General features: G+C 49.5%; 1 protein-coding gene across 5 annotated transcripts in view; it reads left to right on the plus strand.

The window, feature by feature from the left end:
* The first annotated feature begins 587 nt into the window (after positions 1–587).
* Positions 588–26,456, plus strand: part of SLCO2A1 (solute carrier organic anion transporter family member 2A1) — a 79,837-nt gene continuing 53,968 nt past the window's right edge. The window contains exon 1 of one of the 5 annotated variants that reach the window (XR_004971553.1): positions 588–926. Coding sequence is in view for 4 of the 5 variants with exons in the window: in XM_036332549.1 (XP_036188442.1) it covers positions 831–926 (96 nt within the window). In the remaining variant the exon portion in view is untranslated. Of the gene's footprint in view, positions 927–25,650; positions 25,732–26,456 lie in introns of those variants that run through there. The other 4 variants (XM_036332549.1, XM_036332550.1, XM_036332547.1 and 1 more) reach the window with 4 other exon arrangements.

Here is a 26,456-nt window from a genome sequence, read left to right on the forward strand (position 1 = left end):
CCGGAACTGAGCGTCCAGGTTTTCTTTCGGCGGCGAGTGCAAACAAGCAGAGGCCGGCTCCGTAAATCTCCCCAGTGCGTCGGGAGGGGCGCGGGGCTTCCCTCGCCTCCAGACTCCCCCGCTCTCCTCCCACACCCCTGGCTCCCGGGGGGGCCCCTCCAGAACCCCTGGGTCCTTCTGCCTCCTCCTGCCCCCATAGTCCTACAGACCCCTTCTCCGGTCCCCTTCAGTACCCCTCCCCGCCCCCCACAGCGGGTTTCCATTGCACCCACCCCCGCCCCGCAGCCCCCCAAACCCCGGAGACTCCACCCTCCTGCAGCCTCCCGCCCCCTCCAGCCCCCACCTCTCTGCCCGCGGGCCCGCCACGCCGCCGGCCCCCTCCCCAGCAGGCGGTACCTTCCCCCGCGGCATTCCAGCCTCACGGGTCCAAGCCCAACTCCAGGAGCAGAGACGCATCCCGGCCGGGAACCAGGTCAAGTGCGGCGGCCGCCGCGTCACACCTGTCCGTGGGGACGGCGGGGGCGGGGGCTCGCAGCGCCAGGGACACGCGAGTTGGAGAGGGAGGAGGGAGGGCGCGTTTCATCATCGGCGGCGCCGGCGGCGGCCACTTATAAACTTCTGGGCGCGCACTCCCCGCTCAGTCCCCGCGCCGCGCGCCTCCTCCGGCCACCGCCGCCGCACCGGCCCGACGCCCGGCCCGACGCCTCGCCTGCTCCGCCCGCCTCCCGCCCCGGGCCCTGCCGCGGCCGCCCCGACCCGGCCAGAGGGGACGCCGCCCAGCGCCGCGGCTGTCGCCCGGCACCGCGCCCGCACCGTCGTCGCCCGCCACCATGGGGCTCCTGCCCAAGCCAGGCGCGCGACAGGGCAGCCGCGCCTCCTCGGACTCAGCCGGCCGCTGCTCCCGCTCCTTCTTCGGCAACATTAAGGTGAGTGGCGACCCAGGGACCGTCCGGACCCGAGCCGCGCCTCCCCTCCGGGTGCACCTTTCGCGGAGCCCAGGAGGCTCTGGATGCGCCGGGGCTCCCTGCTCCACCCTCCGTCCTGGCTCGGCGGGCGAGGGAACCCCTGGACAAGCGGACACGTGCTGGGTGTGTAGTGGCGGTGGTGGTGGGTGTGTGTGTACACACGCGCGTGTGCGTGCTCACACGCCGTCATCAGTGTAAGAAACTGGACATTGAAAGTACCTGCTTATCGGGACAACTCTATTCAGATAGTCCAGGCACCAGCCCAGGGAGTGTTCTGTTCTTTGATTGAAAAAGAACATCTCCTGGCGCTTTTTCGATCTCCTGCAGGCAGTTACTTCCTTAAGGGGGTGTGCTTGGTGGTGTCGGGGTCTGGGGCCCTGCGGGGGAAGGCGGTGGTTCCTCCAAGACGGAGGAGATGAAAGCCCACTCATCTGTGGTGGGTGGTGGAAGGGAAGTTCTCCTTCTCCAGGCTTTCCTCGTCCCCTAGAGCAGCAACGTGGAGGCTCTGCTCCCTCCCTGCCTGCATGCAATCTTCAGGACCCCTTCCCCCCCCTCCCTTCGCCCTCACCCCCGCCCCCAGGGCTCTCAATCCTGTGCACTGAGGCCAGCCTACCATGACTGGAAATGGGCCCGGGAAAGCAGTGGATTCTCACGGGCTGCTCAGTAACGGATAGACAAGTTCTGGGGAGTGGGTGAAGAGAAGATGGGGCGAGGCAGCTGCGTGGTGAGGACACTTTCTTCTCCAGGGGGTCAGGAAGCTCCCCACTCCATCACGTGTCCAGGAGGACCCAGAATGGTTGAATTCACGCTCCGGCTTTTTTGCCCATTCTGGTGGCGGTGCACCTCCTTGAGGGGGCAAAGCTGGTGAGACTGGGAGGTGGCAGAGCCCACAGCAGGGCTCCTTGGGGTCAGGGTGGGGATTGTGGTGCAGAGCAGTTGTTTTGGACAACCAGTCAGACGTGGCTAGGTGAAGCCTCCAGGGGTGCAGCTAGGGGGAATCCAGACGAGAGTGTCCCACAGAAAGGAATCTGGAGCCCTAGCCAGTTTGGCTCAGTGGGTAGAGTGTTGGTCTGCAGACTGAAGAGTCCAGGTTCGATTCTGGTCAAGAGCACATGCCCGGGTTGTGGGTTCGATGCCCAGTAGGGGTCTTGCAGGAGACAGCCAATCAGTGATTCTCTCTCATCATTGATGTTTCTCTCTCTCTCCCTTCCTCTCTGAAATCAATAAAAATATATTTCGAAAGAAAGGCATCTGGAGGTCATAGTGGATCTCACCTATTTACTTACTCGCATTGTTGGCGGTGGATCTGGATTCTCCTGCTTCTGCTTTTCCCCTACACCACAATATATAAAGGCTGAACTGACGCCTTGGCTAGATATAAATAAGACACACAGCAATTTTTATATAATTTAAGATAATCCTCACTTTTAGCCAGACCTGGAAGAGAAAGAACACTTGTGCGGTTTTGGTCTCACCATTTAAAAGAGTCTTGGAGACGTTTCAACAGAGAATGGTGGAAATGTTGATGTTTATAACTTAGGAGTTGGGAGGAAATGGTGGGGGAAATAGTTGGGTGGTCTGAAAAGAGAGGGGCTCAGGAGGGAGCCAGGGTGGGGGCAACTTCTGCTATTTTTACTAGAAGGGCAGGAAGGACGACTTGTTCCAGAACAGATTCCTGACAGCAAGGGTAACCCCAAATGAGATAGATTCATTGAGACCCTCCCGAGTCCCTAAAATAAATACACAGATGGCAGCAGCGTCTTTGAAGATCTGTACAAATAAGACAATTTATCACATGCTGATGATTGAGCCACACGTGCCTGAGGCCTGAGCCCCAGCCAATTGGCCTCCTAAAGTCTCATACCAGTTGAAAGTTTTTCTTAACTCTAAAAACCAGGTTTTCTTAATTATTGCCTCTGCTGATCCATAGTAAGTCTTAGAACAGAGTTTGGCGAGACTTCCACTTGGCTTCACGTATCAGCCTGAGACCAGGTACAGGGGGTCTGGGATTTCATTAGTTAAACTTCATTAACCCTTTTCTTCCAGGGGATGATACTGGCCATCTGGGGGCTTTGCTATGAGAGGTTGGGTGGCTGCCCTACATCCTCCTAGTGGGGTACCGCACCGACTGGACACATCTTGTGATATGTGTGGCGTGGAGAGGGGACAGGTGACACCCAACCTGAGAACCCATCCTTTTTCTAGGTTCCTTGTTGCTGGGACAGATGAACCATTTGACTTTATGACCTTCCTGCAAAACACCACATACCATATGGCTTAGGGGAAGAGGTGAAGTCAGGGAACTCGGATCCAAGTCCCAGTCTAGGCTTTTACGGACCAGGTAACACAGGAAAGCACTTCTCACCTGTCCTGGGCCTCAGAGTCCTTCCATGAAAACACTGGGTAATAGGAACAATCCCTGCCTCATGGGGCTCCCTAAGGATGGCGTGGGGTGAGGCACAGGAGAAGGGCTTCGGGAACCACGCTGGGCTCTCTGGGATCGGCATCAACGTGAGGCTGGCTCTTGCTTCAACGAACAGGACTGCACATTCAAACGCCATTTAGGATCTAGTGTTCCACTAATTATAGTTAACAGTTAAGGAAAACTGTAGTTAATAATAGTAACGTCCAAAATAATAGCAGTAGCTAACAGTGATGGAACTGTCTGAATGGACCAGGAACTATGCAAGTATTTTACCAATATGTAATCCGCATTACAACACTCTCAAGTGGACACAATGACTGCCCCCGGGAATGATGAGGAAAGCAAGGCTTAGTGAGATGGGTCCCTTGTGCACGGAGGCATAGCCAGAGAGGGGCAGTATAGAGGAACCAGGTCTGAGACTCCCGAATCAGTGCCCCTAATGACTGTCCACCCTGGCCCTCACCATCACATGGTGCTGCGCCATCCTGCACCCACACATCCCAGCCATGACCGAGGGGTGCCGAGGTGGCTGCAGCCTATCTGCTCCTAGTCCCTAGCAGGCTCCTACCCTTTCATTCTTCATAATCTCATCTAAAGAGCCAGGCAACTCTCCCTCTGGGGGTGAGTTTGTTCTACCTTCTTCTGCAGGAATTACTACAATGGCCTTTAACCTAGAGACAGTCTCTGTGTCTCTGGCTTACAAGATTCTGAAGGAGCAGAGGATCCATGCACCAGTCCTTGTCAGAGGCAGCAATTCGGCATCCAGAACTCTTAAAGCTCTAAATTAGAAACAGGTTCAGTCAATGATTATGGGGGCGGGTGGCGAGGTAGGAAGGAGCCTTTGTGGCTAACTGATCCTGGCAGCCTCACAGAGATCTGTTTCTCCTTAAAATGAAATGTCTGGGGGCAAAGGGAGGTTATCTTATAAAAGGAGTGGCCGATTGGTGATTACTGCCCAATTTCAGGCGAGTACACACCCAGGGTCCCAGGGTAGTGAAGCAATGTCAATCCAGCGAGTGGGGGTGGAGGACTGGGGAAGAGCAGTGGGAAGAAAGGGATAGACAAATCTGACCTGACTGGCCCCCGGTGACTTCTGACCTTGGGAGGAGGCCCAAAAATGAGGGAGAGGTACTAGTTCTGGCCTCTGACCATAGCCTCCTGAGGTCCCTGAGGCCCACCCCTAAGCTTAACCTCAGTTTCCAGAGGAATGTGCTCTATCCCAACAACCTGTAATTTTTACTCAGAAAAAAAAGTCTCAATAGAATGACTGGAGCCAAAAATTCCTTAAGTGACCCCCTGGGTTAAAATGTGTCCTCTCCCCCTCGGGGATGGTGTTTCTCTGACCCAGGTTAGCATTTACTCTATTTTCCTGGAATGGATCCCAGCCATGCCCCCCCCCCGCCCCCCCGGGGGGTGGGCAGGGAGAACAATGGGAGTGGGTGGGGTGGGGGTTGCAGGTCACTCAGACCTTTCCTCCTGTCATGATGCTCCAGGCATTTCTTAGCTTCCATTGTCTCTCCTGGTGATGAATTTGTGACCCACAGCTGCCACTGAACAAATGGAAAAGCAATGTGGGTCTCATCACATAGGTAGCTCATGTCCACACCCTGATCATTCTCTTTTGTCTGTGACAGTAACTACTCTTCTTACCATCTTGGGAGACCCAGATGTTGGGAGGTTGGGATGGGAGCGTGGCTTCCCCTCACCTTCTTCTGCTCTGCTTGTGCAATAGGTTGTGTCCACGCAGAGGAGGGTGCGTGGCCCCCCAGTCCGGGCAGCCCTCTTCACACCCCTGCTTGGTTTTATCCTGTCCCATGGTTTTAACCCTTATTTCATCCCCCTTCCCGCCTGTGGAGACTCTGGCCTGCAGAGAGCCCCAAAGCCCAAGAGATGGTACTGGGCTAGGTTGGCCCTCAGTCTGCTCTGCAAGTTCACTGGCATGCTCTTGGGCATTGCACGGTCCGTTTCTGTTGAGGACGGATGTGAAGAAACAGCTTGTGAATTTACACTTGTCCCTACCTCACAGGACCGGCACCGGTGGGTGTCACTACAATACATGGGAGAACGCTGGGTTCTTAGGATCAGACAAAGCTTGAATTATTTTTGAGTTTTTTTAAAAACTTATTTGGAAACAATTGTAGATTCACAGGGAAAATAGTATGGAGAGGTCTTGTGTACTTTCACCAAGTTTCTCCCAATGGTTCCATCTTACATTAACTACAGTGTAATGTAACTACAGGGAATAGACATTGCTGGGGTGTCTATGTAGAGGTCCGTGCCATTTTATCAAATATATAGATTCATGGAACCACCACCCCACCACTTCAGTACACAGAGCTGTTCGGGCACCACATAGCCACACCCGCCCCCTCTCGACTGCCATCCCTAACGCCTTGCAACCGCTAAGCCGTGTTCTCCACGGCTATAATCTTGTCATTTGGAGAATGTCATGTAAATGGAATCATAGTGTGTGACCTTTTGCGGTTGGCTTTGTTCATTCCGCACAGGCCCTTGAGAGCCATCCAGGTTGTTCCTTTCCATTGCTGAGTAGTAGCCCACAGAGGGGACGCACCATGATTTGTCTAACCAGCCACCTGCTGAAGGACATTTGGGTTGTTTCCAGTTTGGGGCAAATGTAAATCAAGCTGCTATGAACAGTCGTGTTCAGGTTTTTGTGTGGACATACATTTTCATTTCCTTGGTGTAAATGTCCAGAAGTGTATTTGTAGTTACATGTTGATTTTTTTAAAGAGAAGCTGCCAAACTATTTCCAAAATGGCCATACCATTTTACATTTTCACCCGCAGTGTATGAGAGATCCAGTTTCTCTATATTCTTGCCAACATGTGGTGTTTTCACAACTTTTTATTTCAGCTATTCTAATGGGTGTGTAGTAACCTCTCAGCATGGTCTTAATTTGCGTTTCCCTAATGGCTAGTGATGTTAAACACCTTTTCATGTATTTATCTGCCATGTGTATATCCTCTTCATGGAAATGTCTGCTCATATTATTTTGTTAATTTTCTAGTTGAATTTTTTTTTACTATTGTTTTGAGAGTTCTTTATACTTACAAGATACAAGTCCTTTGTTAGGCACGTGGTTTACAAACACTTTCTCCCAGTCGGTAGCTTTTCTCCCCCTTAGCAAGGACTTTCACAGAGAAAAAGTTTTTGATGCTGATGAAGTCAAATTTATAATTTTTTAATATTCTGGATCCTGCTTTTGGTGTGATGGATAAGACTTCTTCACTGAGACCTAGTCCCTGAAAGTTTTCATCTAAAAGTTTTCTAATTTTGCATTTAAATCTATGATTCATTTTGTGTTACTTTTTGTGTAAGTGTAAGGTTTAGTCAATATTAGTAGTAGGAGTAGTAGTAGTTTTTGCCTACGGTTATCTAATTACTCCTGCACCATTTGTTGCAAAGAATAACCATTCTCTATTGAATTGCCTTTTTTAAAAGCATGCTTTTATTGATTTCAGAGAGGAAGGGTACGGGAGAGAGAAATAGAAACATCAATGATGAGAGAGAATCATTGGTCGGCTGCCTCCTGCAAGACCCCTACTGGGCATTGAACCCACAACCTGGGCATGTGCCCAGACCAGGAATTGAACCGTGGCTTTCTGGTTCATGGGTCGATGCTCAATCACTGAGCCACTCCGGCCTGGCTGAGTTGCCTTTTTAACTTTGTTGAAAATCAGCTGGCCTCACTTGGTGGGTCTGTTCTGGGTTTTCTATTCTGTTTTACTGATGGATGTGCATCTCTGCCAGTACCACCCTGTCTTGATTACTGTAGCTATACAGACAGTCTTGAAATCAGGTGAAAGCTTGATTTTTATTGTGCAACGGTATGTGTTCACCTATGGATGCCAAATTTTATCACCCATTCAGTGTCCCTTCTACTTTGCCTTTTAGGAAGTTTTAAGGGCAGATCAAAGCTCATTTTCAGTAACTGGATGGGATTCTATGCATATATGTGCTCCAGCTTTCCTTCTGGCCTTTGCTGAGTGCTTGATTTTGAAGTCTGTGTTCCTAACTTCTTCCGTGCGACTGCCCTGCCCTGAGGGAGGTTTCAGCATCTCCATTTCACATTTGAGGAAACAGGCTCTTCCAAGACCACATCCCCAGCAAATGGCAAAGCAGGAGTTGCCACCCAGGGTCTTATCACTCCCCAGTCTCTCCTCCCCAGGCCACAGAATGCCTCTCAGTTCTGTAATCTCTAGTCGGTGAACATCTGGGCCTGAGCTCAGTGATCTCTGATGGCCTTTCAGGTTCTCAGATTCTCATCTCATTGCTGTTCCGATGCTGATTGAGATGAGACTAGGAGCAAGGCCAGCTGGGTCTGGGCTTAGCTGGGAGACCTGCCTGCTATGAAATCTTTGATCAGTTCCCAGCTCTCGCTCTCGGATTGACCTTAATTCCCTGGTTGTGTTTTACTGGTCAGGATGGATTAAATTTGATCGGGGTGGGGAATGAAAGCAAAGCAGGGCCTCTCAGCCTCCACTGCAGGGTGAAGGGATGGGACGATACTATCAGTGGGCAGCTCTCTTTCCCAGCTGAGCTGTCTCTCTGGCCTCTTCACCTGGTTGAATGGAAATGTTAAGGAGGCCCAGGGCGAAACGCTGGAGTCTCATAGACAGCCGGGGGGCACCTGCCCAAGACTTGTGACCTTTGGGACATTCAGGCTGGTCAGCATTGGCACCGAGCCCCACAGGGCTGTCCCCTGCCTCGGGAAATGTGGGCGGACTGACTCTTTCTTAGTTATTTAGTGTGCAGGAGTCCGTAGGAGCCCAAGAGTCCTGATGACAAGTCTCAAGTTGTTTACCCAAACAATACCCTTGGGAGGTGTGGCCCAGAACAGACAGCCCCGGTGAAAATACAGATGTTGTGGGGAGGGCCACCGTCAGCCAGTGTTGTCAGACTGCCCCACACCATGCCCTGAATCCTAGACGGGAGTGAGCCAGTTTCCACAGAGGGACGAAGGGAGGTGTCTGGAGATGCCTCTTGACTAACCTTGAGTATTTCTGTGATATTTTGTTTTGCCTTAAAAATTAAGTGAGTGTTATATTTTTTCCACAATATCTGTGTGCTTCCAAGTAGCATAGCGTCTTTTCCCTCAAATCTTGGAGTGTCACTGACGCTCTAAAAGGCTGTGCATGTGTGGCTCGTGGCTCCCAGATGTGGCTCCATGTGGAGCCAACCGAGCTCAGGAAACACAACGCAGGCAGACCTCAAGTCAGAACTAGTTTATCCGGTTAGTTCTCCCAGCCAGCTCGCTGGGTGCAGAGGGAACGGGTACCCAGAAAGTTTAAGTGGGACAGATGTGGGGTGTGGATGTTAGACAATTCCTGGGCTGAGCCCTGTGGGACACCCCAGAGAGGAGCACCCTAAAGAACGCAGAGAGGCCCCTGTGCCCCCGGGGAAAGGGGGTGGTGGCAGAAGGGAGGGTAGGGAGGACAGCAGGCTTCTAGAGTCACATTTGTCCTGCCGATAGCCTGCCAAAGAGATTGCAAGACAGGACTACACTGACCACTTTCTCAATCTGTTTTCCAAGTCATTCCTCGCTGGTGCCTCAGGCCCTTTTGAAATCTTTCTGCTTTGCCTCTGAGTCACAGTGCATTTGAGAGAAGTGCTGGGAGCTGAGCACAGTGCGTTTGAGAGAAGTGCTGGGAGCCTGGGCCTCACTCGTACACAAACCTTTATTGAGAGTCCCTTGTGTAAGGCTCTTTACCAAGTGTCACTGCAGCCTCTTGGCTCCATAAGAGGCTCCCAAGCTTCCAAGAAACCATTGCCTCTAAGTTCCCTGCTTCCCAGTGTGACCAGCTGCCTCACTTTGCCCAGGACTGAGGGGTTCCTGGACACAGGACCTTCAGTTTTAAGTTCTGGTCAGATTGGGATGAATTGGTCACCCGCTGCCTCCTTTGCTGTGACACTTTACAAGAGAGGACTTCCACCTTCTGACTGTGGGGCAGGGGAGGTCCGATGGAGGGGCAGGGCGGTGCCCAGGCACGGGAATAAGCCTCAAGGATCCACGGCCAGGAGACACTGGAGGCTTCCTGAGAGAAGAGAACGAGCCAAGCAGAGGCCCACTTCTCCCTTGTTTGTGGGGGGACGTCCTCCGGCCCAGTCCTGCCTTTATGGCTGGCTGTGATTTTTATGGCATTTTAAACTCGTCATGATATAGAATCTATGCAAATGATGATAAAATGGGCTATAGAACGATGGCGCTTCCTCGCTTATAGAATTACTAGAGGCCCGATGCACAAAATTCGTGCAAGGAGCTCGGCCCTCACAGCCCCAGCTTCATCCAGGAGGTCGTCCGGAAGGACGTCCAGAAGGTCATTTGGCTGTCCGGTCTAATTAGCATATTATGCTTTTATTATTATAGATTGGATTTCAGAATTGAAATGGACTAGGAAGCTCATCTACTCAAAGAGGCAGGAATCCTCTTTCCGACGATGTCCTTGCTTCTGCTTGCATAGCCCCTGTGATGGGAAACTCACCACATCCCAAGGCAGGCTCAGCAGCGGGTAGCACCACAGGCTTTTAGCCAGTCTTTCCCACGCTGAGCTGAAACCTGCCCCTGCTCTTCCATGGAAACCCCCAGAGTGAAAAGGGCAGACCCCTCTCCTGTCACTCTCCTGGCTGTTTCTAGTAGAAAGCAGTCTCCCCTCCCCCACAGCCCCTCTAATTGAGGAGCTGCTCAGCAGGGTTGAAATGAAAAGCTACCCTCCTCTGAAAGCAAACCCAGCTCTGAAAGTGGGCCTTGCTGCGGGGCATATGTGGCCCCGGGCTCCTGTGTCCCAGAGCGCAGAGCTTTCCTTGCTGGTTCCGGTCACTGTGAGGAGCTTGGCTGTCACTCAGGAGACCTCAGGCTTTGTGAGGTCGGTGGGCTCAGGGCTTCCTAGAACCAGCAGAGACCTTCCCATGAGGGGGACCCCACCCATCAAGCATTGAAAACCTGCTCCCACCCCATCTCCCCACTCTCCCTCCTCACCCATCTTTCTCTGTCTTCACCCCCCAGCCCTTGCTTTTCCCTCACTTTGGGAGCTTTCCTGGCGTGTCCATGCCAAGCCTGGAAGACCCCGGACAGGTCATTGGGTCCACCCGCCAGCGAGATGACGGGGCTCTGGAGGAAGGAAAGGGGCTCCCTGGGGACCACAGGCCCTGACTGATCATCACCACAGGGCCCAACAGAGACACTGACAGCGGGCATCTAGCCACAGCTATGCTGCTTCAGTTCTTCATACCAAGCCCAGCTTTGCTGCTTCAGTCCTTCATACTGACAGACATGGGCGGGGGTGCTTCTTCATATGCATCGTTTTATTTTCCCAAACCAACTTGACCATGGTGGCCCCGAAATTCTTTGTTGCTCAGTTTCCGTCTCGTGCTGCACGTTCCCGCACCCCTGGTCATAAGACCAGACCAATACTCCAGATGTCCTGCCCACAGCATTTAGACCAGGGGACCCACAGCCTTTAGACCAGGGGTCCAGCGTGGGGGAGGGCCACAATCAGGTGGCTTGGAAACACTTCCTGAAAGAGTAAGTGTCACTCCTTCACTCAGGAACTTAGAATGAGGGCACGACTTGTATATGTAGCCATTGGAGAGTCAATCAACAGATCCTGGGATGTCCATCAATGGAATATTTACAAATCGTGTTTTGAAGTTTTATTGAGAATAGTTTAAACTTGAGGGAAGGCTTCATTCTATAATATTAAGTAGAGGCAGCAGAATGGACAACACACATAGAGCTGATCCAAATTCTTAAGGAGACATGAAGAAGGGTTACCTGAACAGAGAGAGTTCTCTGTTTTGGAAGCCTATAAAAGCTTTTCTTGCTCTTCTTTGTGACTTTCTATGTTTTCCGTTCTTCTAACCATAAGCAGTACTGTATTTCTAATTAGAAAAAACTACCAATTAAAAAGCCCCAATGTCTGTGGCTACTAGTCTGGCACCCTCCTTTGCTGGGTGCAATGTGATACCTCATTGTAGTATATGCAATGCTATGTAAAGCGAGGGGTGACTGGTGTCCAGGTTCCCGAGGATGGACCAACGATGTGGCCAGGATGGCAGCCAGGGGCATGGGGTTATCTGGAAGGACCATTCCTGCAGTGCCCATCACGGTTCCCACAGCATTGATATCTTTTATCACATTTTAGTCTTATGGCTCCCCAGGGGTGGAGGGAAAGTCAGATAACAATGTTTTAACTCCTAAAGAGAGGTAACACTGTGGAACATTTTCTTTTTTTGGACAAGCGAGAGGAGTTTATGTCCAGGAAGGCCTCTCTGCTCTTCTGGTGCCCACTCCCAGGGGCTGGCTCAGGGCTTGGGAATCCAGCCCACAGGGTTGGCCAAACATCTCAGGGAAGTGAGTGTATCTGATTGGCTTTGTGCCGTGTAAGAAGAGTGGGCCTGGTTGGGGAGGCGGTGAGGACAGAGGCTGGGACAGGATCTGCTGAGTGTTGCCTGAGGTCTGGTCCTGAGCCTGAAGTTTTGCACCTGGGGGGACGTGGGGGCATCCCCGGGTGGGCTTTCACCCAGTCATTTGGTGAACTTTGATTGCCCACCCATTGTTGACAAGGCAGTACTTTGCTAGTGTTATAAAGAACTCTAAGGCAGGAATGGTGTCAGCATGTCTGCCTGAGATGCATTCATTTGTTCACTCATTTATGTAGCCGGTAATTATTGACCACCTACCATCAACCATTGGAGGTACAGTAATGAACAAAACAAAGTGGGCTATGCCCTCATGAGAGTTACAAATGGTGGGCAGATATGCTAATAAATGCAAAGTTACAAAAGTGTCAAGAAAGAGGGAAAAGAACTGGATTTTATGAAGGGGAATGGGATCAAGACAAAATTGGATTCTGCTTAATACATATGGGCCATCACCTCTGAATCCAAGCAAGTCACCTTTATGCTTCTGATACATAACCTCTGTGTGGGGAACACAACTGTGAATCAGGCTAGGTTAGCCGTGGGCAAACTACGGTTGCCCGTTTGAAATGAATAAAACAAACAAAAAAAGACCGTACCCTTTTATGTAATGATGTTTACTTTGAATTTATATTAGTTCACACAAACACTCCATCCATGCTTTTGTTCCGGCCCTCCGGTCCAGTTTAAGAACCCATTGTGGCCCTCGAGTCAAAAAGTTTGCCCACCCCGGGCTAGGTCCTTATCTTCCAAAGGCTCTTGTTAAGTTGGGATAAGATGGATCCTAAAGAACTATAGTGAATTATGGTTTCCTTCAATATGTCGGGTTCACATGGGAGCCCTCCTACCACAAATACCTAGGGATGCTGCATAAAATAGAGAACCAACAAATACTTAAATGCATAGCTGAGCTTGAAAAAAAGAAAGTGAAATCTTTAGGTTGAAGAATTGAGGAATGAATGAAACACCGAAACAATGAATGTACCAGCTGACCCTGCAGGGGGGGGGGGGGGGGGGGGGATGTGTGTGATTGGACCAGTAAAGAAACTCCTCATGGAGATTGGTGTGAGTAATGACACAGGTACCAAAGATGACATGGGGAGCTGGCTCTCACACTCATGGGTAACTCTGGGCCCCTGAGTGAGAAGAGAACTAATAAGACTGCCACCACCCTAGGGGCAGCAAAGAGGCTTATGTCTAACAGGACCCCTGGGTGAAATAATTCCTTTGAGAAATCAAAACCCCAAGTCTGTGTGCTATGGCTCTGGGAACAGAACTTGTACATGCACATGGCCTGGGAATCTCTAAGCAAATCAATCAGCTTAAAACATTTCTTCCAGTGGTCGGCAAACTGCGGCTCGCAAGCCACGTGCGACTCTTTGGCCCCTTGAGTGTGGCTCTTCCACAAAATACCGACTTCTGCGCATGGGCCACGAAGTTTCAATCGCACTGTATGTGTGCGCCCGCACGTGGTATTTTGTGGAAGAGCCACACTCAAGGGGCCAAAGAGACGCATGTGGCTCGCGAGCCGCAGTTTGCTGACCACTGTTCTAGGCTGCTGATAATTCTTTGCCATCTGGTAAACACAAAAGTGAAACCACTCTGGAGGGATACTTCCATAATCCAGACTAACTAGAATTCCCAAGAGAAAACAATGCCATGGAAGAGATGCTTATAACAAAACTGGCCGGGTAGCTCAGTTGGTTAGAGCAGCGGTTCTCAACCTGTGGGTCGCGATCCCTTTGGGGGTCAAATGACCCTTTCACAGGGGTCACCTAAGACCATCGGAAAACACATATATAATTACATATTGTTTTTGTGATTAATCACTATGCTTTAATTATGTTCAATTTGTAACAATGAAAATACATCCTGCATATCAGATATTTACATTACGATTCATAACAGTAGCAAAATTACAGTTATGAAGTAGCAACGAAAATAATTTTATGGTTGGGGGTCACCACAACATGAGGAACTGTATTAAAGGGTCGCGGCATTAGGAAAGTTGAGAACCACTGGGTTAGAGCATCGTCCTGATATGCCAAGGTTGTGGGTTTGATCCCCAGTCAGGGCACATATAGGAGACAACCAATGAATGTATAAATAAGTGGAACAGCAAATCAATGTTTCTCTCTCTTTGTCTCTCCTTCTTTCCCTCCCTTCCTCTCTCTCGCTGTCTCTCATCAATTTTTTTTAAAAAGTTATACAAGGAAATGATCCACCATAAGCAACAGGCAGTATCAATGAGGAAAATTAGCACTGCAAGATTTTGAGTAATGGAATGTTCTGAAAGAGACTATAAAAATACATTAAAATGTTTAAAGAGGTACCAGAAGAAATAGAAAACACCTGGAAAGAACAAACACTATGAAAAGGGAACAGGCAGATTTGAAAAACACGTGGGAATTCTAGAAATGAAAAATATTGACATAGAAAATAAAAACTCAGTGAATGGTTAAATAGCAGATTAGATGCAACAAATGGCAAAATAATAGATAAGAGAATTTCCCAACTTGAAATCCTTAACTTAATCACCTCTACATTCAATGATTATTATTAGTAAGTGGAAGATGGGGTTGAAGAAGTCACCCCAAATGCAGCACAGAGGAATAAATGAAAACTGTGAAGGGCAGGTTAAGAGAAATGGGGACAATAAGGACCAAGTCCAAAGTGAGTCTGAAATGAGTGAGAGTAGAATGAATATGTGATAGGTAATGTTGAAAAAATTATAGAGAATTTCCAGAATTCATAAAACACATAATACTTCGATATAAAGACAGCACAGTAAGTTCTGACAGGAATTTACCAAAAAAAAAAAAAAGATATGCCCACACATATCACACTGAATCTGCAGAACAGTAGACAGGGAACTTTTAAGAGCTACTAAAGTGAAATAACAGGTTACTTATAAAAATTAATAATTAGATCTAGGGGGGTAAGAGATCAACTAAAGGACTTGTATGCATGCATAGAAGCATAACCAGTGGACATAAGACATTGGGGGATAGGGGAGGCTAGGGGACTGTCTAGGGCGGGGGGATAAAATGGACACATATGTAATACCCTTTGTAATACTTTAAGCAATAAAAAAAAAAAAGAGCTACTAAAGTGAAATAACAGGTTACTTATAAAAATTAATAATTAGATCAAGAGGCTTCTCAATATAAATAATAGATACTAAAAAATAATGGAATAATTTTCAAAATGCTAAGAGAAAAGTACAACCAAATTCAAATTTTATAAATAATAATTCAAGAGGAAAAAATAGAGATTTTAAATCCAAGGCAGAGAATTTAGTAATCGTGAGTCCTCACTAAAATAAACTACTACAGGATGAAATTCATAATGCCTGAAATCAGACACAGAAGGGAAGGATAGGGTACAAAAAGTGGTAGTGATTACTGATTGTAGATAGACAAAAAGAATAATGGCTGGTGGAGGGTCAGAAAAAAAATGGAAGGTGAATAATACACACCAATAAATGGAAAATTGGAGTTAAAATCTTAAGTCCTTGGTTTGTTTGGGTGGAGGGTAGAAGAATTCATTACCTTTCGTCTTGGCTAAGTCAGTTAGGCATGTGAAGATGTATGGGTAATCATTAAGAAAAAAGGCAATGGTGGCCTATCTTCCAAAGCAGAAGAGGGTGAAAAGTAGAGACCTAATTAAACCAACAGAAGGCTGGAAAAGAGTGACTAAAAGGCAAAAACAAACAAACAAAAGATGTCACGATAAATAGGAGCACCGTGAAATGAAGTAGATATAAATCTGTATTTATCAGAAATTACAACACATGAACATGGACCTCTGTCACCATTTCAAAGCTAGAGAATCCAGACTGGACAGTGAGAGAGAGAGAGAGAGAGGAGAGTAGGGAGATTTAGTTACACTTTCTTTAAAAGAAAAGGTTGAAAATCAAAGGACAAAAAAAGATATTATCAGGAGAATGCCAACTAAAGAAAGATTTATCTACCTTAATAACAGAGAAGAATGTTTAAGGCAAAAAGAATGACAAATTGTGAGATGTTTGCAAAGTCTAAAACTGACCAGGGACTAATGTCTAGAATACCTAAGGATCTCCTGATAATCGATAAGAAAAAGATAAGAAACACATAAAAAACATGTGAGGGATTTGGGCAGGTGGAAAAAAATCATGGAGCAGGACTCTGATTGGTTCCCTGGGTCATGGAACCTTGTGGTTGACTAGGACCCCTTCTTTAAAACAAGAGGGAGCACTATTCTCAGGACTGAGCAGTCAGGACAGTTGAGACTTCCTATGGAGAAGAAAAGAACAGACTCAAGGAGACACCAGAAAGGAGGCGGTGTGGTCCTGTTGGGGGGGAAAAGGCAGCCTGAGTGAGAGCATTGGTCGTGGGGAAGAAAGAAAGTGTTGGTATGAATCAGGGTTTGTATTCGTTTTGTATTGCTGCTATAACAAATCGCCATCAGTTTAGTGGCTTAAAACATGATCTTACTATTTTACAGTTCTGGAAGACAGAAGACCTAAAATTGAGGTGTTGGTAGGTCTGTGCTCTTTCTGGAAGCTTTAGTGGAGAATCTGTGTCCTTGCCTTTCCTAACTTCTAGAGGCCACCTACATTCCTCGGTTCATGGCCCCTTCCTCCATCCTCAAAGTCAGCAGCTTAGCATCTTGACATCTTTCTCCCTCTCACCTTTTTTTCTGAATGACACTCCTGCCTCCCTCTTGTCAGGAAGGACCATTGTGATTACATTGGGCACACCCAGATAATCCAGAATAAACTTCTTATTCTAGAACCTTAACATAATCATATCTGCAAAGTCTTTTTGGCCATGTAAGGCAATGTAGTCACAGGTTTTGAGTATTCAGACAAGGACATTGGGGAGACCATTATTTTGTCAATGTCAGGGTTCATTCAAACCAGAGCCAATAGAAAATACACACACAGACACACACACCATATGTATATGTATAGATATTAGGAGATTTATTAAAAGGAATTTGCTTACATAATTGTGGGGGCTGGATAAGCAAAACCAGATTTCATAGGTCAGGCAGCCAGGAAAGGATGATCACAGGCATGGGCTGAAGCTGCTGTCCACAGCCTCCCTCATCTCTCACTCTGTCCTGCTTTTAAGGCCTTCTGATTGATTGAATCTGGCCCATGCAGATTTTCTAGGACAATCTTCCTTATTTAAAGTCAATTTATTATATACTAGAGGCCTGGTGCATGAAATTCATGCACAGGTAGGGTCCCTAGGCCTGGCTGGCGATCAGGGCCGATCTGTGGGGCAACTGGCAGGGCAATTGGAGGGCTCCCACTGGCATCCATCTTGGCCAGCTTGGTGCCGCCCACTCACCGGCCCTGCTCCCCCCTCCCCCCACCGCTGGTCACCTCCCTTTGCGGGGCGACCGGCAGGATGATTACTGCACCCCCCCAGCCCCGCCCCTGCCTGGCACCGCCTTGGCTGGCCTAGAGCCTGCGGGCTAGGGGCAGCTCCTGCATTGAGCCTCTTCCCCCTGGTGGTCAGTGTGCATCATAGTGACTGGTCATTCCACCAGTAGTTTCGTCATTTGGTCGATTTGCATATTAGGCTTTTATTATATACATTTTTAAAATAACATCTGCACACCACTTCCATAGCAACCCTAAACGAGTCTTTGGCTGAATAACTGGTAACTATAGTCTAACCAAATTAAGACACTCTATCCGCTGAGCTAAACCAGCTAGGGCAAGAATCTGCAATGCCCCAGGGTCAAAGGTCAGTGACCTTCAGGATAGGTATGGGACAAAATGTGGCAGCAGCCCAAGGAGAGCTCTAAGAGAGGTGCTCACCCCGAAAGGAGGGGTGCAGGGCCCAAAGGGGCTTTGCTGAAGTCACTGATGGGAGGAAGGTGTGCTTAGAGGGGATCTTCTGCTAGGATCCTGGAACGGGCATCCCATTTAATCCTTCCCAGAGTTTGACAGTCCTGTGATCAGGGTCTGCTTCCCTCCTCCACATGGCTCAGGCTCCCAGCCTCTCACCAGTGTCTAGGTGCCCCCTTGCTTAGGTTACTTTTCAGTTTTTGTTCTGTGATCTGCTACTGAGGCCACAGGCCCCTGGGCTGCAGACAGGAGCTGACAGTGGTGGTGGAAAGGTGAGTGAGCTCATGTCTGCGGCTCATTCAAGTCTGCCACTCACTCATGTCTGCCGCTGTCTCATAGGGCTGCAGCTGGTAGGTGATATGTTTTTGTTGAGCTAATCTTTCCCCATCTAAATCATCTTATTTATGATTTCATTCAGGAGTCTCAAACCCTGCAGGTAGAAACCCCAGCCAAAACCAACCAGGTGTGAATGATGAAAACACATTCCCTTGCACCTGCCTTCAAGAGCTCTAGGTGAAGCAGAGTATTCAAAGGAGTTGGGAGGTGGATGGAGGTGCACAGCCAGGGCTAGTTGTGGGGGCTCTCAGCAGTCAGACCCTCACTGAGTGGGGAGACCCTGTGCTCAGAATGGGCAGATGGTCAAGGGAGGGCAGAGATGGTCTCAGTTTTACCCCATTCCTTTGGGGTAAAGGTTGGGCCTTGTCTCCGGGAAAGAGATGTCTGGAAGGAAGGGTTAGGTTAGCATTTAGGAGAACCTACTTGAGCCTAAGGTGTGGTTCCCAAAGTGTGGTCCCCTGCCAGCAGCATCAGCATGGTAAGAGTTTGTTAGAAATCCAGATTCTTGCCCTAGCTGGTTTGGCTCAGTGGATAGAGCATTGGCCTGCAGTCCAAAGAGTCCAGGTTCGATTCCGGTCAAGGGCATGTACCTCAGTTGCAGGCTCCTCCCCAGCCTGGGCCCTGAGCAGGGCACGTACAGGAAACAGCCAATCAATGTGTTTCTTCCACATGATATTTCTCTCTGTCTTTCCCTCTCTCCTCCACTCTCTCTAAAAATCAATGGAAAAATATCCTTGGGTGAGAAAGAGAAAGAGCGAGAGCGAGAGCGAGAGCGAGAGCGAGAGCGAGAGAGAGAGAGAGAGAGAGAGAGAGAGAGAGAGGAGAAAAAATGCACATCCGTGGGCCCTATCCCAATCCAACACTGGAGGTAGGGACCAGCAGGCTGTTTCAACAAGCCCTCTAGGTAATTCTGATGCACCTCTGCTGTGAGGCGAGGCATATATCCGGGTAGTGATTCACATGCAGAGGTCACTGAGGTGGCTGTAATATCCTGGTCCCTGAGACATTCATTAAAGTTGGGAACGAATCATATTAAACTGGAATGGTTCCCAGGGAATGGAAATCACTCATGTGGAGCTGTAATTGATGGAAGAACTTTGGGGAGCATCCTCGATTGGCCAGTGAAGGCCTCTGAGAGCTTCCTGCTGTGGGTGGCGGTGGGCCAAGCCAAAGGCTGTGAACCTCGGGCCCTGGGACCTGCCTCTGGGCCAGGCGAAAGGAGGAGGCAGAGGAGGCGGAGGGCAGTTCCTTTTGGCCAGGAGGAGCTCCAAGGGCCACATGTTGGATCCAGGGATCTCCTGGGATCCTCCGGGCATGCAGCCCTGCTGTGCCAGGCTGAGTTCCATGCCAGTTGCTTTTTTCCCAGGTAGTTTGGTGATGGCAAATGTGCTCAGAGGTTGAGGAGGGTGTTCTTACTACTGATATTTGTAGCTTAAAGTTAAATGCTGTAGGTAAGCAGAGGATTTGAGAAGTTGGCTTGTTCCCCACCCCCCCCCTACCCCCGCCCCGCTTGCTCCCACTCGTTCTCTCATTTCCGGTGTCTAGACTGGACATTTCATGGTGCAGAAAAGGCCTTGACATCCTGAACGACCTCTCCCAGCAACGATGGAAATCACTGTGGCTCGCTCCACCCCGCCCCCACCCCCCCACCCCCGCGTCGCTCCCTGGAGTCCTCGGCGGGCCGTAGGGAGTGCCAGAGGGTGTGGGTACCAGGGAAGGATGTCACAGTTGCTTTTATCTAAACATGGCGTTCTGATGGGAAAGAGGTTAGCATGCCCTACTTGACCTCCTGCCTTGACCTTGCAGTTTCCGTTCCTTTGTCATGCCAGCCTGGGACTTGAGGAACTATTTCCAAGACAGGCTTTGGGCCGGAAGGGTTGCTGGTTCTATTCCCATTCAGGGCACATACCTGGGTTATGGGTTTGATCCCCCATCAAGGAGTGTGTGGGAGGCAGCTGATCCCTCCCTCCCTCCTTCCTTCCCTCCCTCCCTCCCAGGATGTCCTCAGGTGAGTATTAGAAAGAAAGAAAGGCTTTGGGCATTTTCTGTGGGCATTTCTGACTGAAGTCTTCTCTCGGCCTAAAGGCTGTATCCCACTCAGATTTTTTACCTTTCCCCATCCAGCTCCTACAAATGTTCCTCCCTCCCCCTCCTCCTTGCCCATCTGAGGAGTGGAGGGGGAGAAAGGCAGAAGAGGGGGGGGGAGAGGGACCACTTTGGGAGACACATAGAAAGTCAGAGACGTGAGGCTACAGAAGGCAGAGCCCTTTCTCTGGAAAAGTCCAGAAATAAGTTGAAATGATGGAGAAAGTGGAGCTGGACTAGAGGCTGGCCAGGGATGACCACAGAGGACCAAGCAGATGCAACCTTCACTGATCAGGCTGCCCACCCTGGGGTAAGGATAGGCAGGGTCTGTGGGCAGCCCTCTACCCATCTAAAGGCTAGATCAAATACTCCACATGGACCAAATCATGTATGCTGTTAGAAATCACACAGCCTCCAGGTTCTTCATCTTTCAAGTCAGCGTCAGACCTCCCAGAGAGCCGTGTCAAAGGCCCGTTGGTCCTGGTTCTCTGCAGATTTAGCAAGTGGAGTTCTCCTGGGGTATCCCTGCGGCTCCATTTCAGGCACAGCCTCCAAGCTGATGACTGGCAGCTGCATGGAGTCTAAGAAGGCAGGAGGCGCTGGCCTCGGGGAGCAGGAGCAGAGAGAACTGCGGTAAAGTGACGAGACACCTTCCCACAGCTGCGGCCTTGTTCAAGGAGAGCCAACATCGCATGAAGCCCAATGGGGATCTAGTTCCAGACCCCAAAGGCAGCTGCTGAGTCACTATTTTAATCTGAGGATTGGTCCTCGGACTCCATGTGGTCCTTTCTTCCTAGGCAGGGGCTGAATAGCTTTCAGAAATGGGGCTCTTCTAGAGCAGCAGTTCTTAACCAGTGAGTCGCGACCCCTTGGGCAGTCGAACGGCCCTTTCACAGGGGTCCCCTAAGACCATCCTGCATATCAGATATTTACATTACAGTAGAAGGGAAACAATGACCCATTTCTACAAGGACTTTTGTGATCCATTTTGATCAATTTACATCTGCTAACTTGTGGCTGCAGGGGTCACTGGTGGTGTCATTCACTGAAGTTTATTCATTCCCACTGATTTATTCATCATCAAATATTTGCCCAGCGGATCGCCTCTTCCTCATAGAGCAGCAGCTGCGCTTCTGTGGTCAGGTCCCTCCCACACCCTGCTGGCCGACTAGACGGGTACACGCTGGGTGCCAAGACTGCGGAATCGAGGTGCTTGTCATTGCAATCTAGGCTCAATGCCCTGAAAGAACAATAGAGAATGTGCAACAGGAGGGACTTTCTTTGCCACCAGAAAGATAGGTGAGCAGGAGCTAACCAAGGGAGGGGGTGGGAGTGAAGAACCCCAGGTGGAGAGACGGCCTCACCCCCAAAGGCTCTGGGGCCACACATCATCTCACCGGGCCCTCGATGCTCCACTCAGCTACAAGCTCCAGCTGCTTCCCACGATGGGTGTAGGTAGCTCAGAGCTGAGGAGAGGCAGCTGTGGCGGGCAGCTCAGGGAGAGCCAAGTGGATTGGGCTGGGGCAGGAGGGCTCTAGAAGGTGGGATCCTCTGCTTGATCTTCATCTGAGTGGGTGGGGTCCACGGAGGGTGTTTCACAGGGTCCTGACAGGCTCTGGTTTCCGTTTCCGATGGATCACACTGACATACTATACGACTGTATTTCCGTGAAGTACGAAACAGGCAAACTGACCTGTGTGGCTAGGATTCATGAGAGTTGTTATCCTGCAAGTGGGTGGTGACTGAGAAGGGCACTAGGGGGCTTCTGGGAAGCTGGGAATGTGATATTTCTTTTCTTTTCTTTTCTTTTTATTAATCTTCACCCCAGGATATTTTTCCATTGATTTTTTTCAGAGAGAGTGGAAGGGAGGGGGAGAGACAAAGAGAGAGAAGCATCGATGTGAGAGAGACACATCGATTGGTTGCTTCCCACACATGCCCTGACCAGGACCAGGGATTGAGCCCACAACCGAAGTATGTGCGCTTGACTGGAGTCAAACCCTGGACCCTTCAGTCCACAGGCCGACCCTCTATCCACTGAGCCAGACCAGCCTGGGCCTATTTCTTTTTTTTCTTCTTCTTCTTTTTTTTTGTTATTAGATAAATATTTGTTTAATTATTGAATGTCTTTTGCTTTGAGATTATTTTTTTTATTTATTTTTTATTGCTTAAAGTATTACAAAGGGTATTACATATGTGTCCATATTTTTCCCAACTGCCCTAGACAGTCCCCTAGCCTCCCCTATCCCCCAGTGTCTTATGTCCATTGGTTATGCTTATATGCATGCATACAAGTCCTTTGGTTGATCTCTTACCCCCCTACCTCCTGCCCCCCAACCCTCCCCGGCCTTCCTGCTGCAGTTTGACAATCTGTTTGAGGCAGCTCTGCCTCTGTATCTATTATTGTTCAAAAGTTTATAATGGTCTCTATTATCCATGAATGAGTGAGATCATGTGGTATTTTTCCTTCATTGACTGGCTTATTTCACTTAGCATAATGCTCTCCAGTTCCATCCATGCCGTTGCAAATGGTAAGAGTTCCTTCCTTCTATTTCTTGATCTGAGTACTGGTCCCTCACATGTTCCCAGCTTGTAAAATTTTATCAAACTCTGTCTGTATGACTTGTAACTTTTTGTGTGAATGTTATACTTAACATTTCTTAAAAGGTTACTGTGGCTGCTGGTTAAAGAATAGGTTGGAAGGAGGACTAGACAGGTACACGCGGGGTGCCAAGATCTCAGAATTAGGGAGAAGGTAGGAGCTTAGGATGGTGACTGGATGGGACCTGGCAGTGACCTGGACTGGAGGGCCGCAGTGGAGATGGAGAGCGTGGTATGGATTCGAGGGTTGATTTGGAGGTTGAAGCACCCACCGGTGCAAGAACCGGAATTGAGAGGGGGGCTCGGTGTGGGGTAACGGCAACGCTTTGGGGCAGGAATTTCAGAAACGGGTTGGAAGTCAGAGTCGAAACATGTGGGATGCAGTTTAGTGCAAGGCCTGGAGTTGAGGAGGGCTCCAGCCCTCCCTGATGTGGCCATCACAGGCCTCAAACAGTGGCCTTTGGGGTCATTTTAGGAGAACCCTGACAGGCAGGCAGGCCACTCTGTAGGCAAGGGAGGCTGGCAACGGCGATGCTGGAGAGAATAGTTGCACAGGACAATGGGAACTGTCGGGTCTGGCTCAACTGGCCTCCCCTCCCAGGTCCAACTCTTCAACTTCCCTCTTAAGGAACAATGAAGCTGCGATGGAAATCTGTGTTTTGTTTTCCTTTTAGATTGCTCAGATTCTTATATTCCCAAGGCTTTCCAGGACCCTGTCTTATTAAAGGCTTCTTCTAGTTTGTAATGATACTAATAACGCTGCTGTGAATACCGCCGACTTTGACCCGAGGCTGGCTGTTTGGAATCTCGGAGCTTTATCTGGTTCAGGCATTCTTCCTGTGTGGGAACATATTCGTTTTCCTGAATCACTTCTTAAAAGAGGCATTCTCCTCTGGGGCCACCAGGCCATGATTGCGATCCAAAGTCACACCCTGCATAAGGTACAGAAGGGTAATAAGCAGGCGACTGGTTAAAGACGGCCTTCCTTCCAGGACACAGCACTCGTCCTTGCTTTGTTTCCTTCTTCTTCCTTTGGAAGGACAGGGAGAAATGACCTCCCGCTTCCCGCCAGCTCTGAGGGGCCTCCCAGGTGGGCCTCAGAGGAGCCCTCCTCCCCTTTCAGACGCCTGCACCTCTGAGGTCGATGGGAAGCTGCCAGATGTCACCCTTTCTGAGTTCCCTTCTTTGCCTCCATTGCCTTAGGGCCTCTTGAGCCCCAAACCTCACCTCCCAGGTCTTACCCATTTGGGGAACTGCCCACAAGGTCTGAGAATGGGCTATGAGGGTAGAGAAACTGAAAAATAGAAATATAAGCAGAGACGGGCCAGAGCCAGCACCACTCTGGCCATGTGCCTTTTCCTGGAGACACACCAACCACTTTGGAAGATTCCAGTCACATAAATGTTTATCAGGATGCTTGGGTGTAGTGGGGCGGGGCGGGAAGGAGGGTGGAGGAGAGGGACTTGGATACACTTTGGGGTTTGACTCCTTAGTCCACCAAGTGTACGCCACTTCCCCCCCCCCCCCCCCATTGAAAACGTGGGGACAGAATTACTGATTTGTTTGCTAGACTTAGCAGCAGGAAATAGATTGGGTTTATAATTTAAGAAGACAGACTGGCACATGTTTGAGTTCCCTCATCTCCAACACCCTCATTATAACGGAAGCATTGAGTAAAAAACAATGGTGAAAACCAATAAAACAAAAAAAGACAGGGAGGAAGACTGTGAGTGGATAGAGAGTCAGCTAGGGAGGGGGTGTGCACAGGAGGGAAGCCCCGCTCCTCCCAGCTCCCAGCTTGTGTTCACTTGCCAAGTGAAGTGACCCGATCATGATGCAAATACTGATAGAACCATTAAAAGTTAGGAGGAGGAGGGAGAGGGGGGGGAGGTGCAAGAACAAGTGACCTAAATCCTCTTCTATTATGGTTTCCGTCTAAACGGATGAATCAAGAAATTGCAGAACAAGCATATTGTTTTGAGATGTGTGCGTGTAGTCCACAGGAAAACTCAAACCAGAGGTGGTGGTCCCCGAACTGCAGTCCGGTTGGTTGGCCTGAGCTGAGCATAGGGCTGAGTTTCACGCATGTGCGTGTAATACACTGTCAGGGGAAAGAATGAAGCAGTGCGAAGAAATGTAAGTGGATTTATGATCATACCGGGGCTGACTGGGAAAAGGGCTTCTGCATGCCAAGCGTTGCTCTAATTGAGTTGTCGGCGTGGCTATGCCGTTCTGGGGTTTCCCAGGAGATACGCGAGCCTTGGAGACGTTCCTGCGGGTCTGGGTACAGTCAGCCCCAGCCTAGGGAGAGGAGGAGCAGAACGGACTCTGGGGCCGGATTTTGACTCCCAGAGGTGGAGAAACTCAAGCAAGAGGCACCTCCGAGACTCCTCCCTCCCTCAGACAACATCGGTGGCCCTTGGCACACACTACACGCTGAACTCTCCTTGCATTGCTGGGGGGGGGGGGGGGGGGGGACAAGGAGGTTGCCTTGTGCTCCTTTTTTCTTTCTTCTCTCTCCTGCTCTCTTTCCTTTTCTTTCCTCCCCCCGCCCCCTTTCTCCCTCCTTTCCTTCCTACCTCTCTTCCTCCCTTTTTAAAAAAATATATTTTTATTGATTTCAGGGAGGAAGGGAGAGGGAGAGAGAGATAGAAACATTCATGATGAGAGATAATCATTGATTGGCTGCCTCCTACATGCCCCCGACTGGGGACCAAGCCAGCAACCCAGGCATATGCCCTAACCGGAATCCTGGTTCATAAGTCAATGCTCAACCCCTGAGCCATGCTGGCTGGGCTCTTCCTTCCTTCTTTCTGAAGAGTAGTTTCATTTCGATTGCTGGCAGACGTCACTTACGGATAGAAGCAGTTGTTTCCAACTAAGAGGTCGCAGCCTGTGTCACAGTCCAGCCCCATCTCCTGCTTATGAGTGGTTTTCTCTCCACATTCTAGGGGACATAAGGCATCAGAATGTTCTTGAGTGTTGCATGTGGACAAAATCAGAGCTGGTTGACAGCTGAACCAGTGGTTAAACAGGTAATACCCCACGGGGATCACATTTCAGAACTTCTGCCGTGTCTAGAGCCATAATTAGATGCCCCAGGTCATAGCTCCAATGTTTAGTTTGGAAAAGAGGCTCCTGAATGTGTGAGCAAAGGAAACCGGGTCTAGGCTGCACGTTGACCCTTCTCGTTCCTCCGGAGCTGCGAGGCTTTCCCTCCTGGTCCTTTGGTTTCCCCTTTGGGATAATAATTACGTCCCTGAAGCTTGGCAGGGGCTTGGGGTCCCACCCTGAGCCTTCGCTTGGCATCTCAATATCTTTTCGGCCTTTCTTAGCTCTTTGGCACAGGCGGAAAAAAGATTCCTCTGTATTAGAGGAAGAATCTCTACAACCACTCTGATTTCCCTGCTTCCTTCCTCTCCACCTTCCTCTTCATGCTCCCGAGGACTGGAGAAAGCGGGGAGCTGTGAGCCCGAGCATTTGAGGTCTTAGAGCTGCCCGCCCACCATGCCGTGCAAGAATGCTCTTCCCCCGGCGTTAGCTTTCTCTTCGAGATCCCTTCTGCAACATGGGCCTAAAGACCTATAGTTTTAACATGTAGATGTTTACGTTAGCACACACACAAACGTAGATATTTACATGGGTATTGACCCTTTCAGTAAACAAATTGAAATTTTGAATTAACTCTCCTTGCATTGCTGGGGAGGGGAGAAGGAGGGCTCTTTGAATAAACAAATTTATTCCAATGACATTGCAGTGC

Source organism: Myotis myotis, unplaced genomic scaffold (genome assembly GCF_014108235.1).
Source record: "Myotis myotis isolate mMyoMyo1 unplaced genomic scaffold, mMyoMyo1.p scaffold_m19_p_13, whole genome shotgun sequence".
Classification (NCBI taxonomy): domain Eukaryota; kingdom Metazoa; phylum Chordata; class Mammalia; order Chiroptera; family Vespertilionidae; genus Myotis; species Myotis myotis.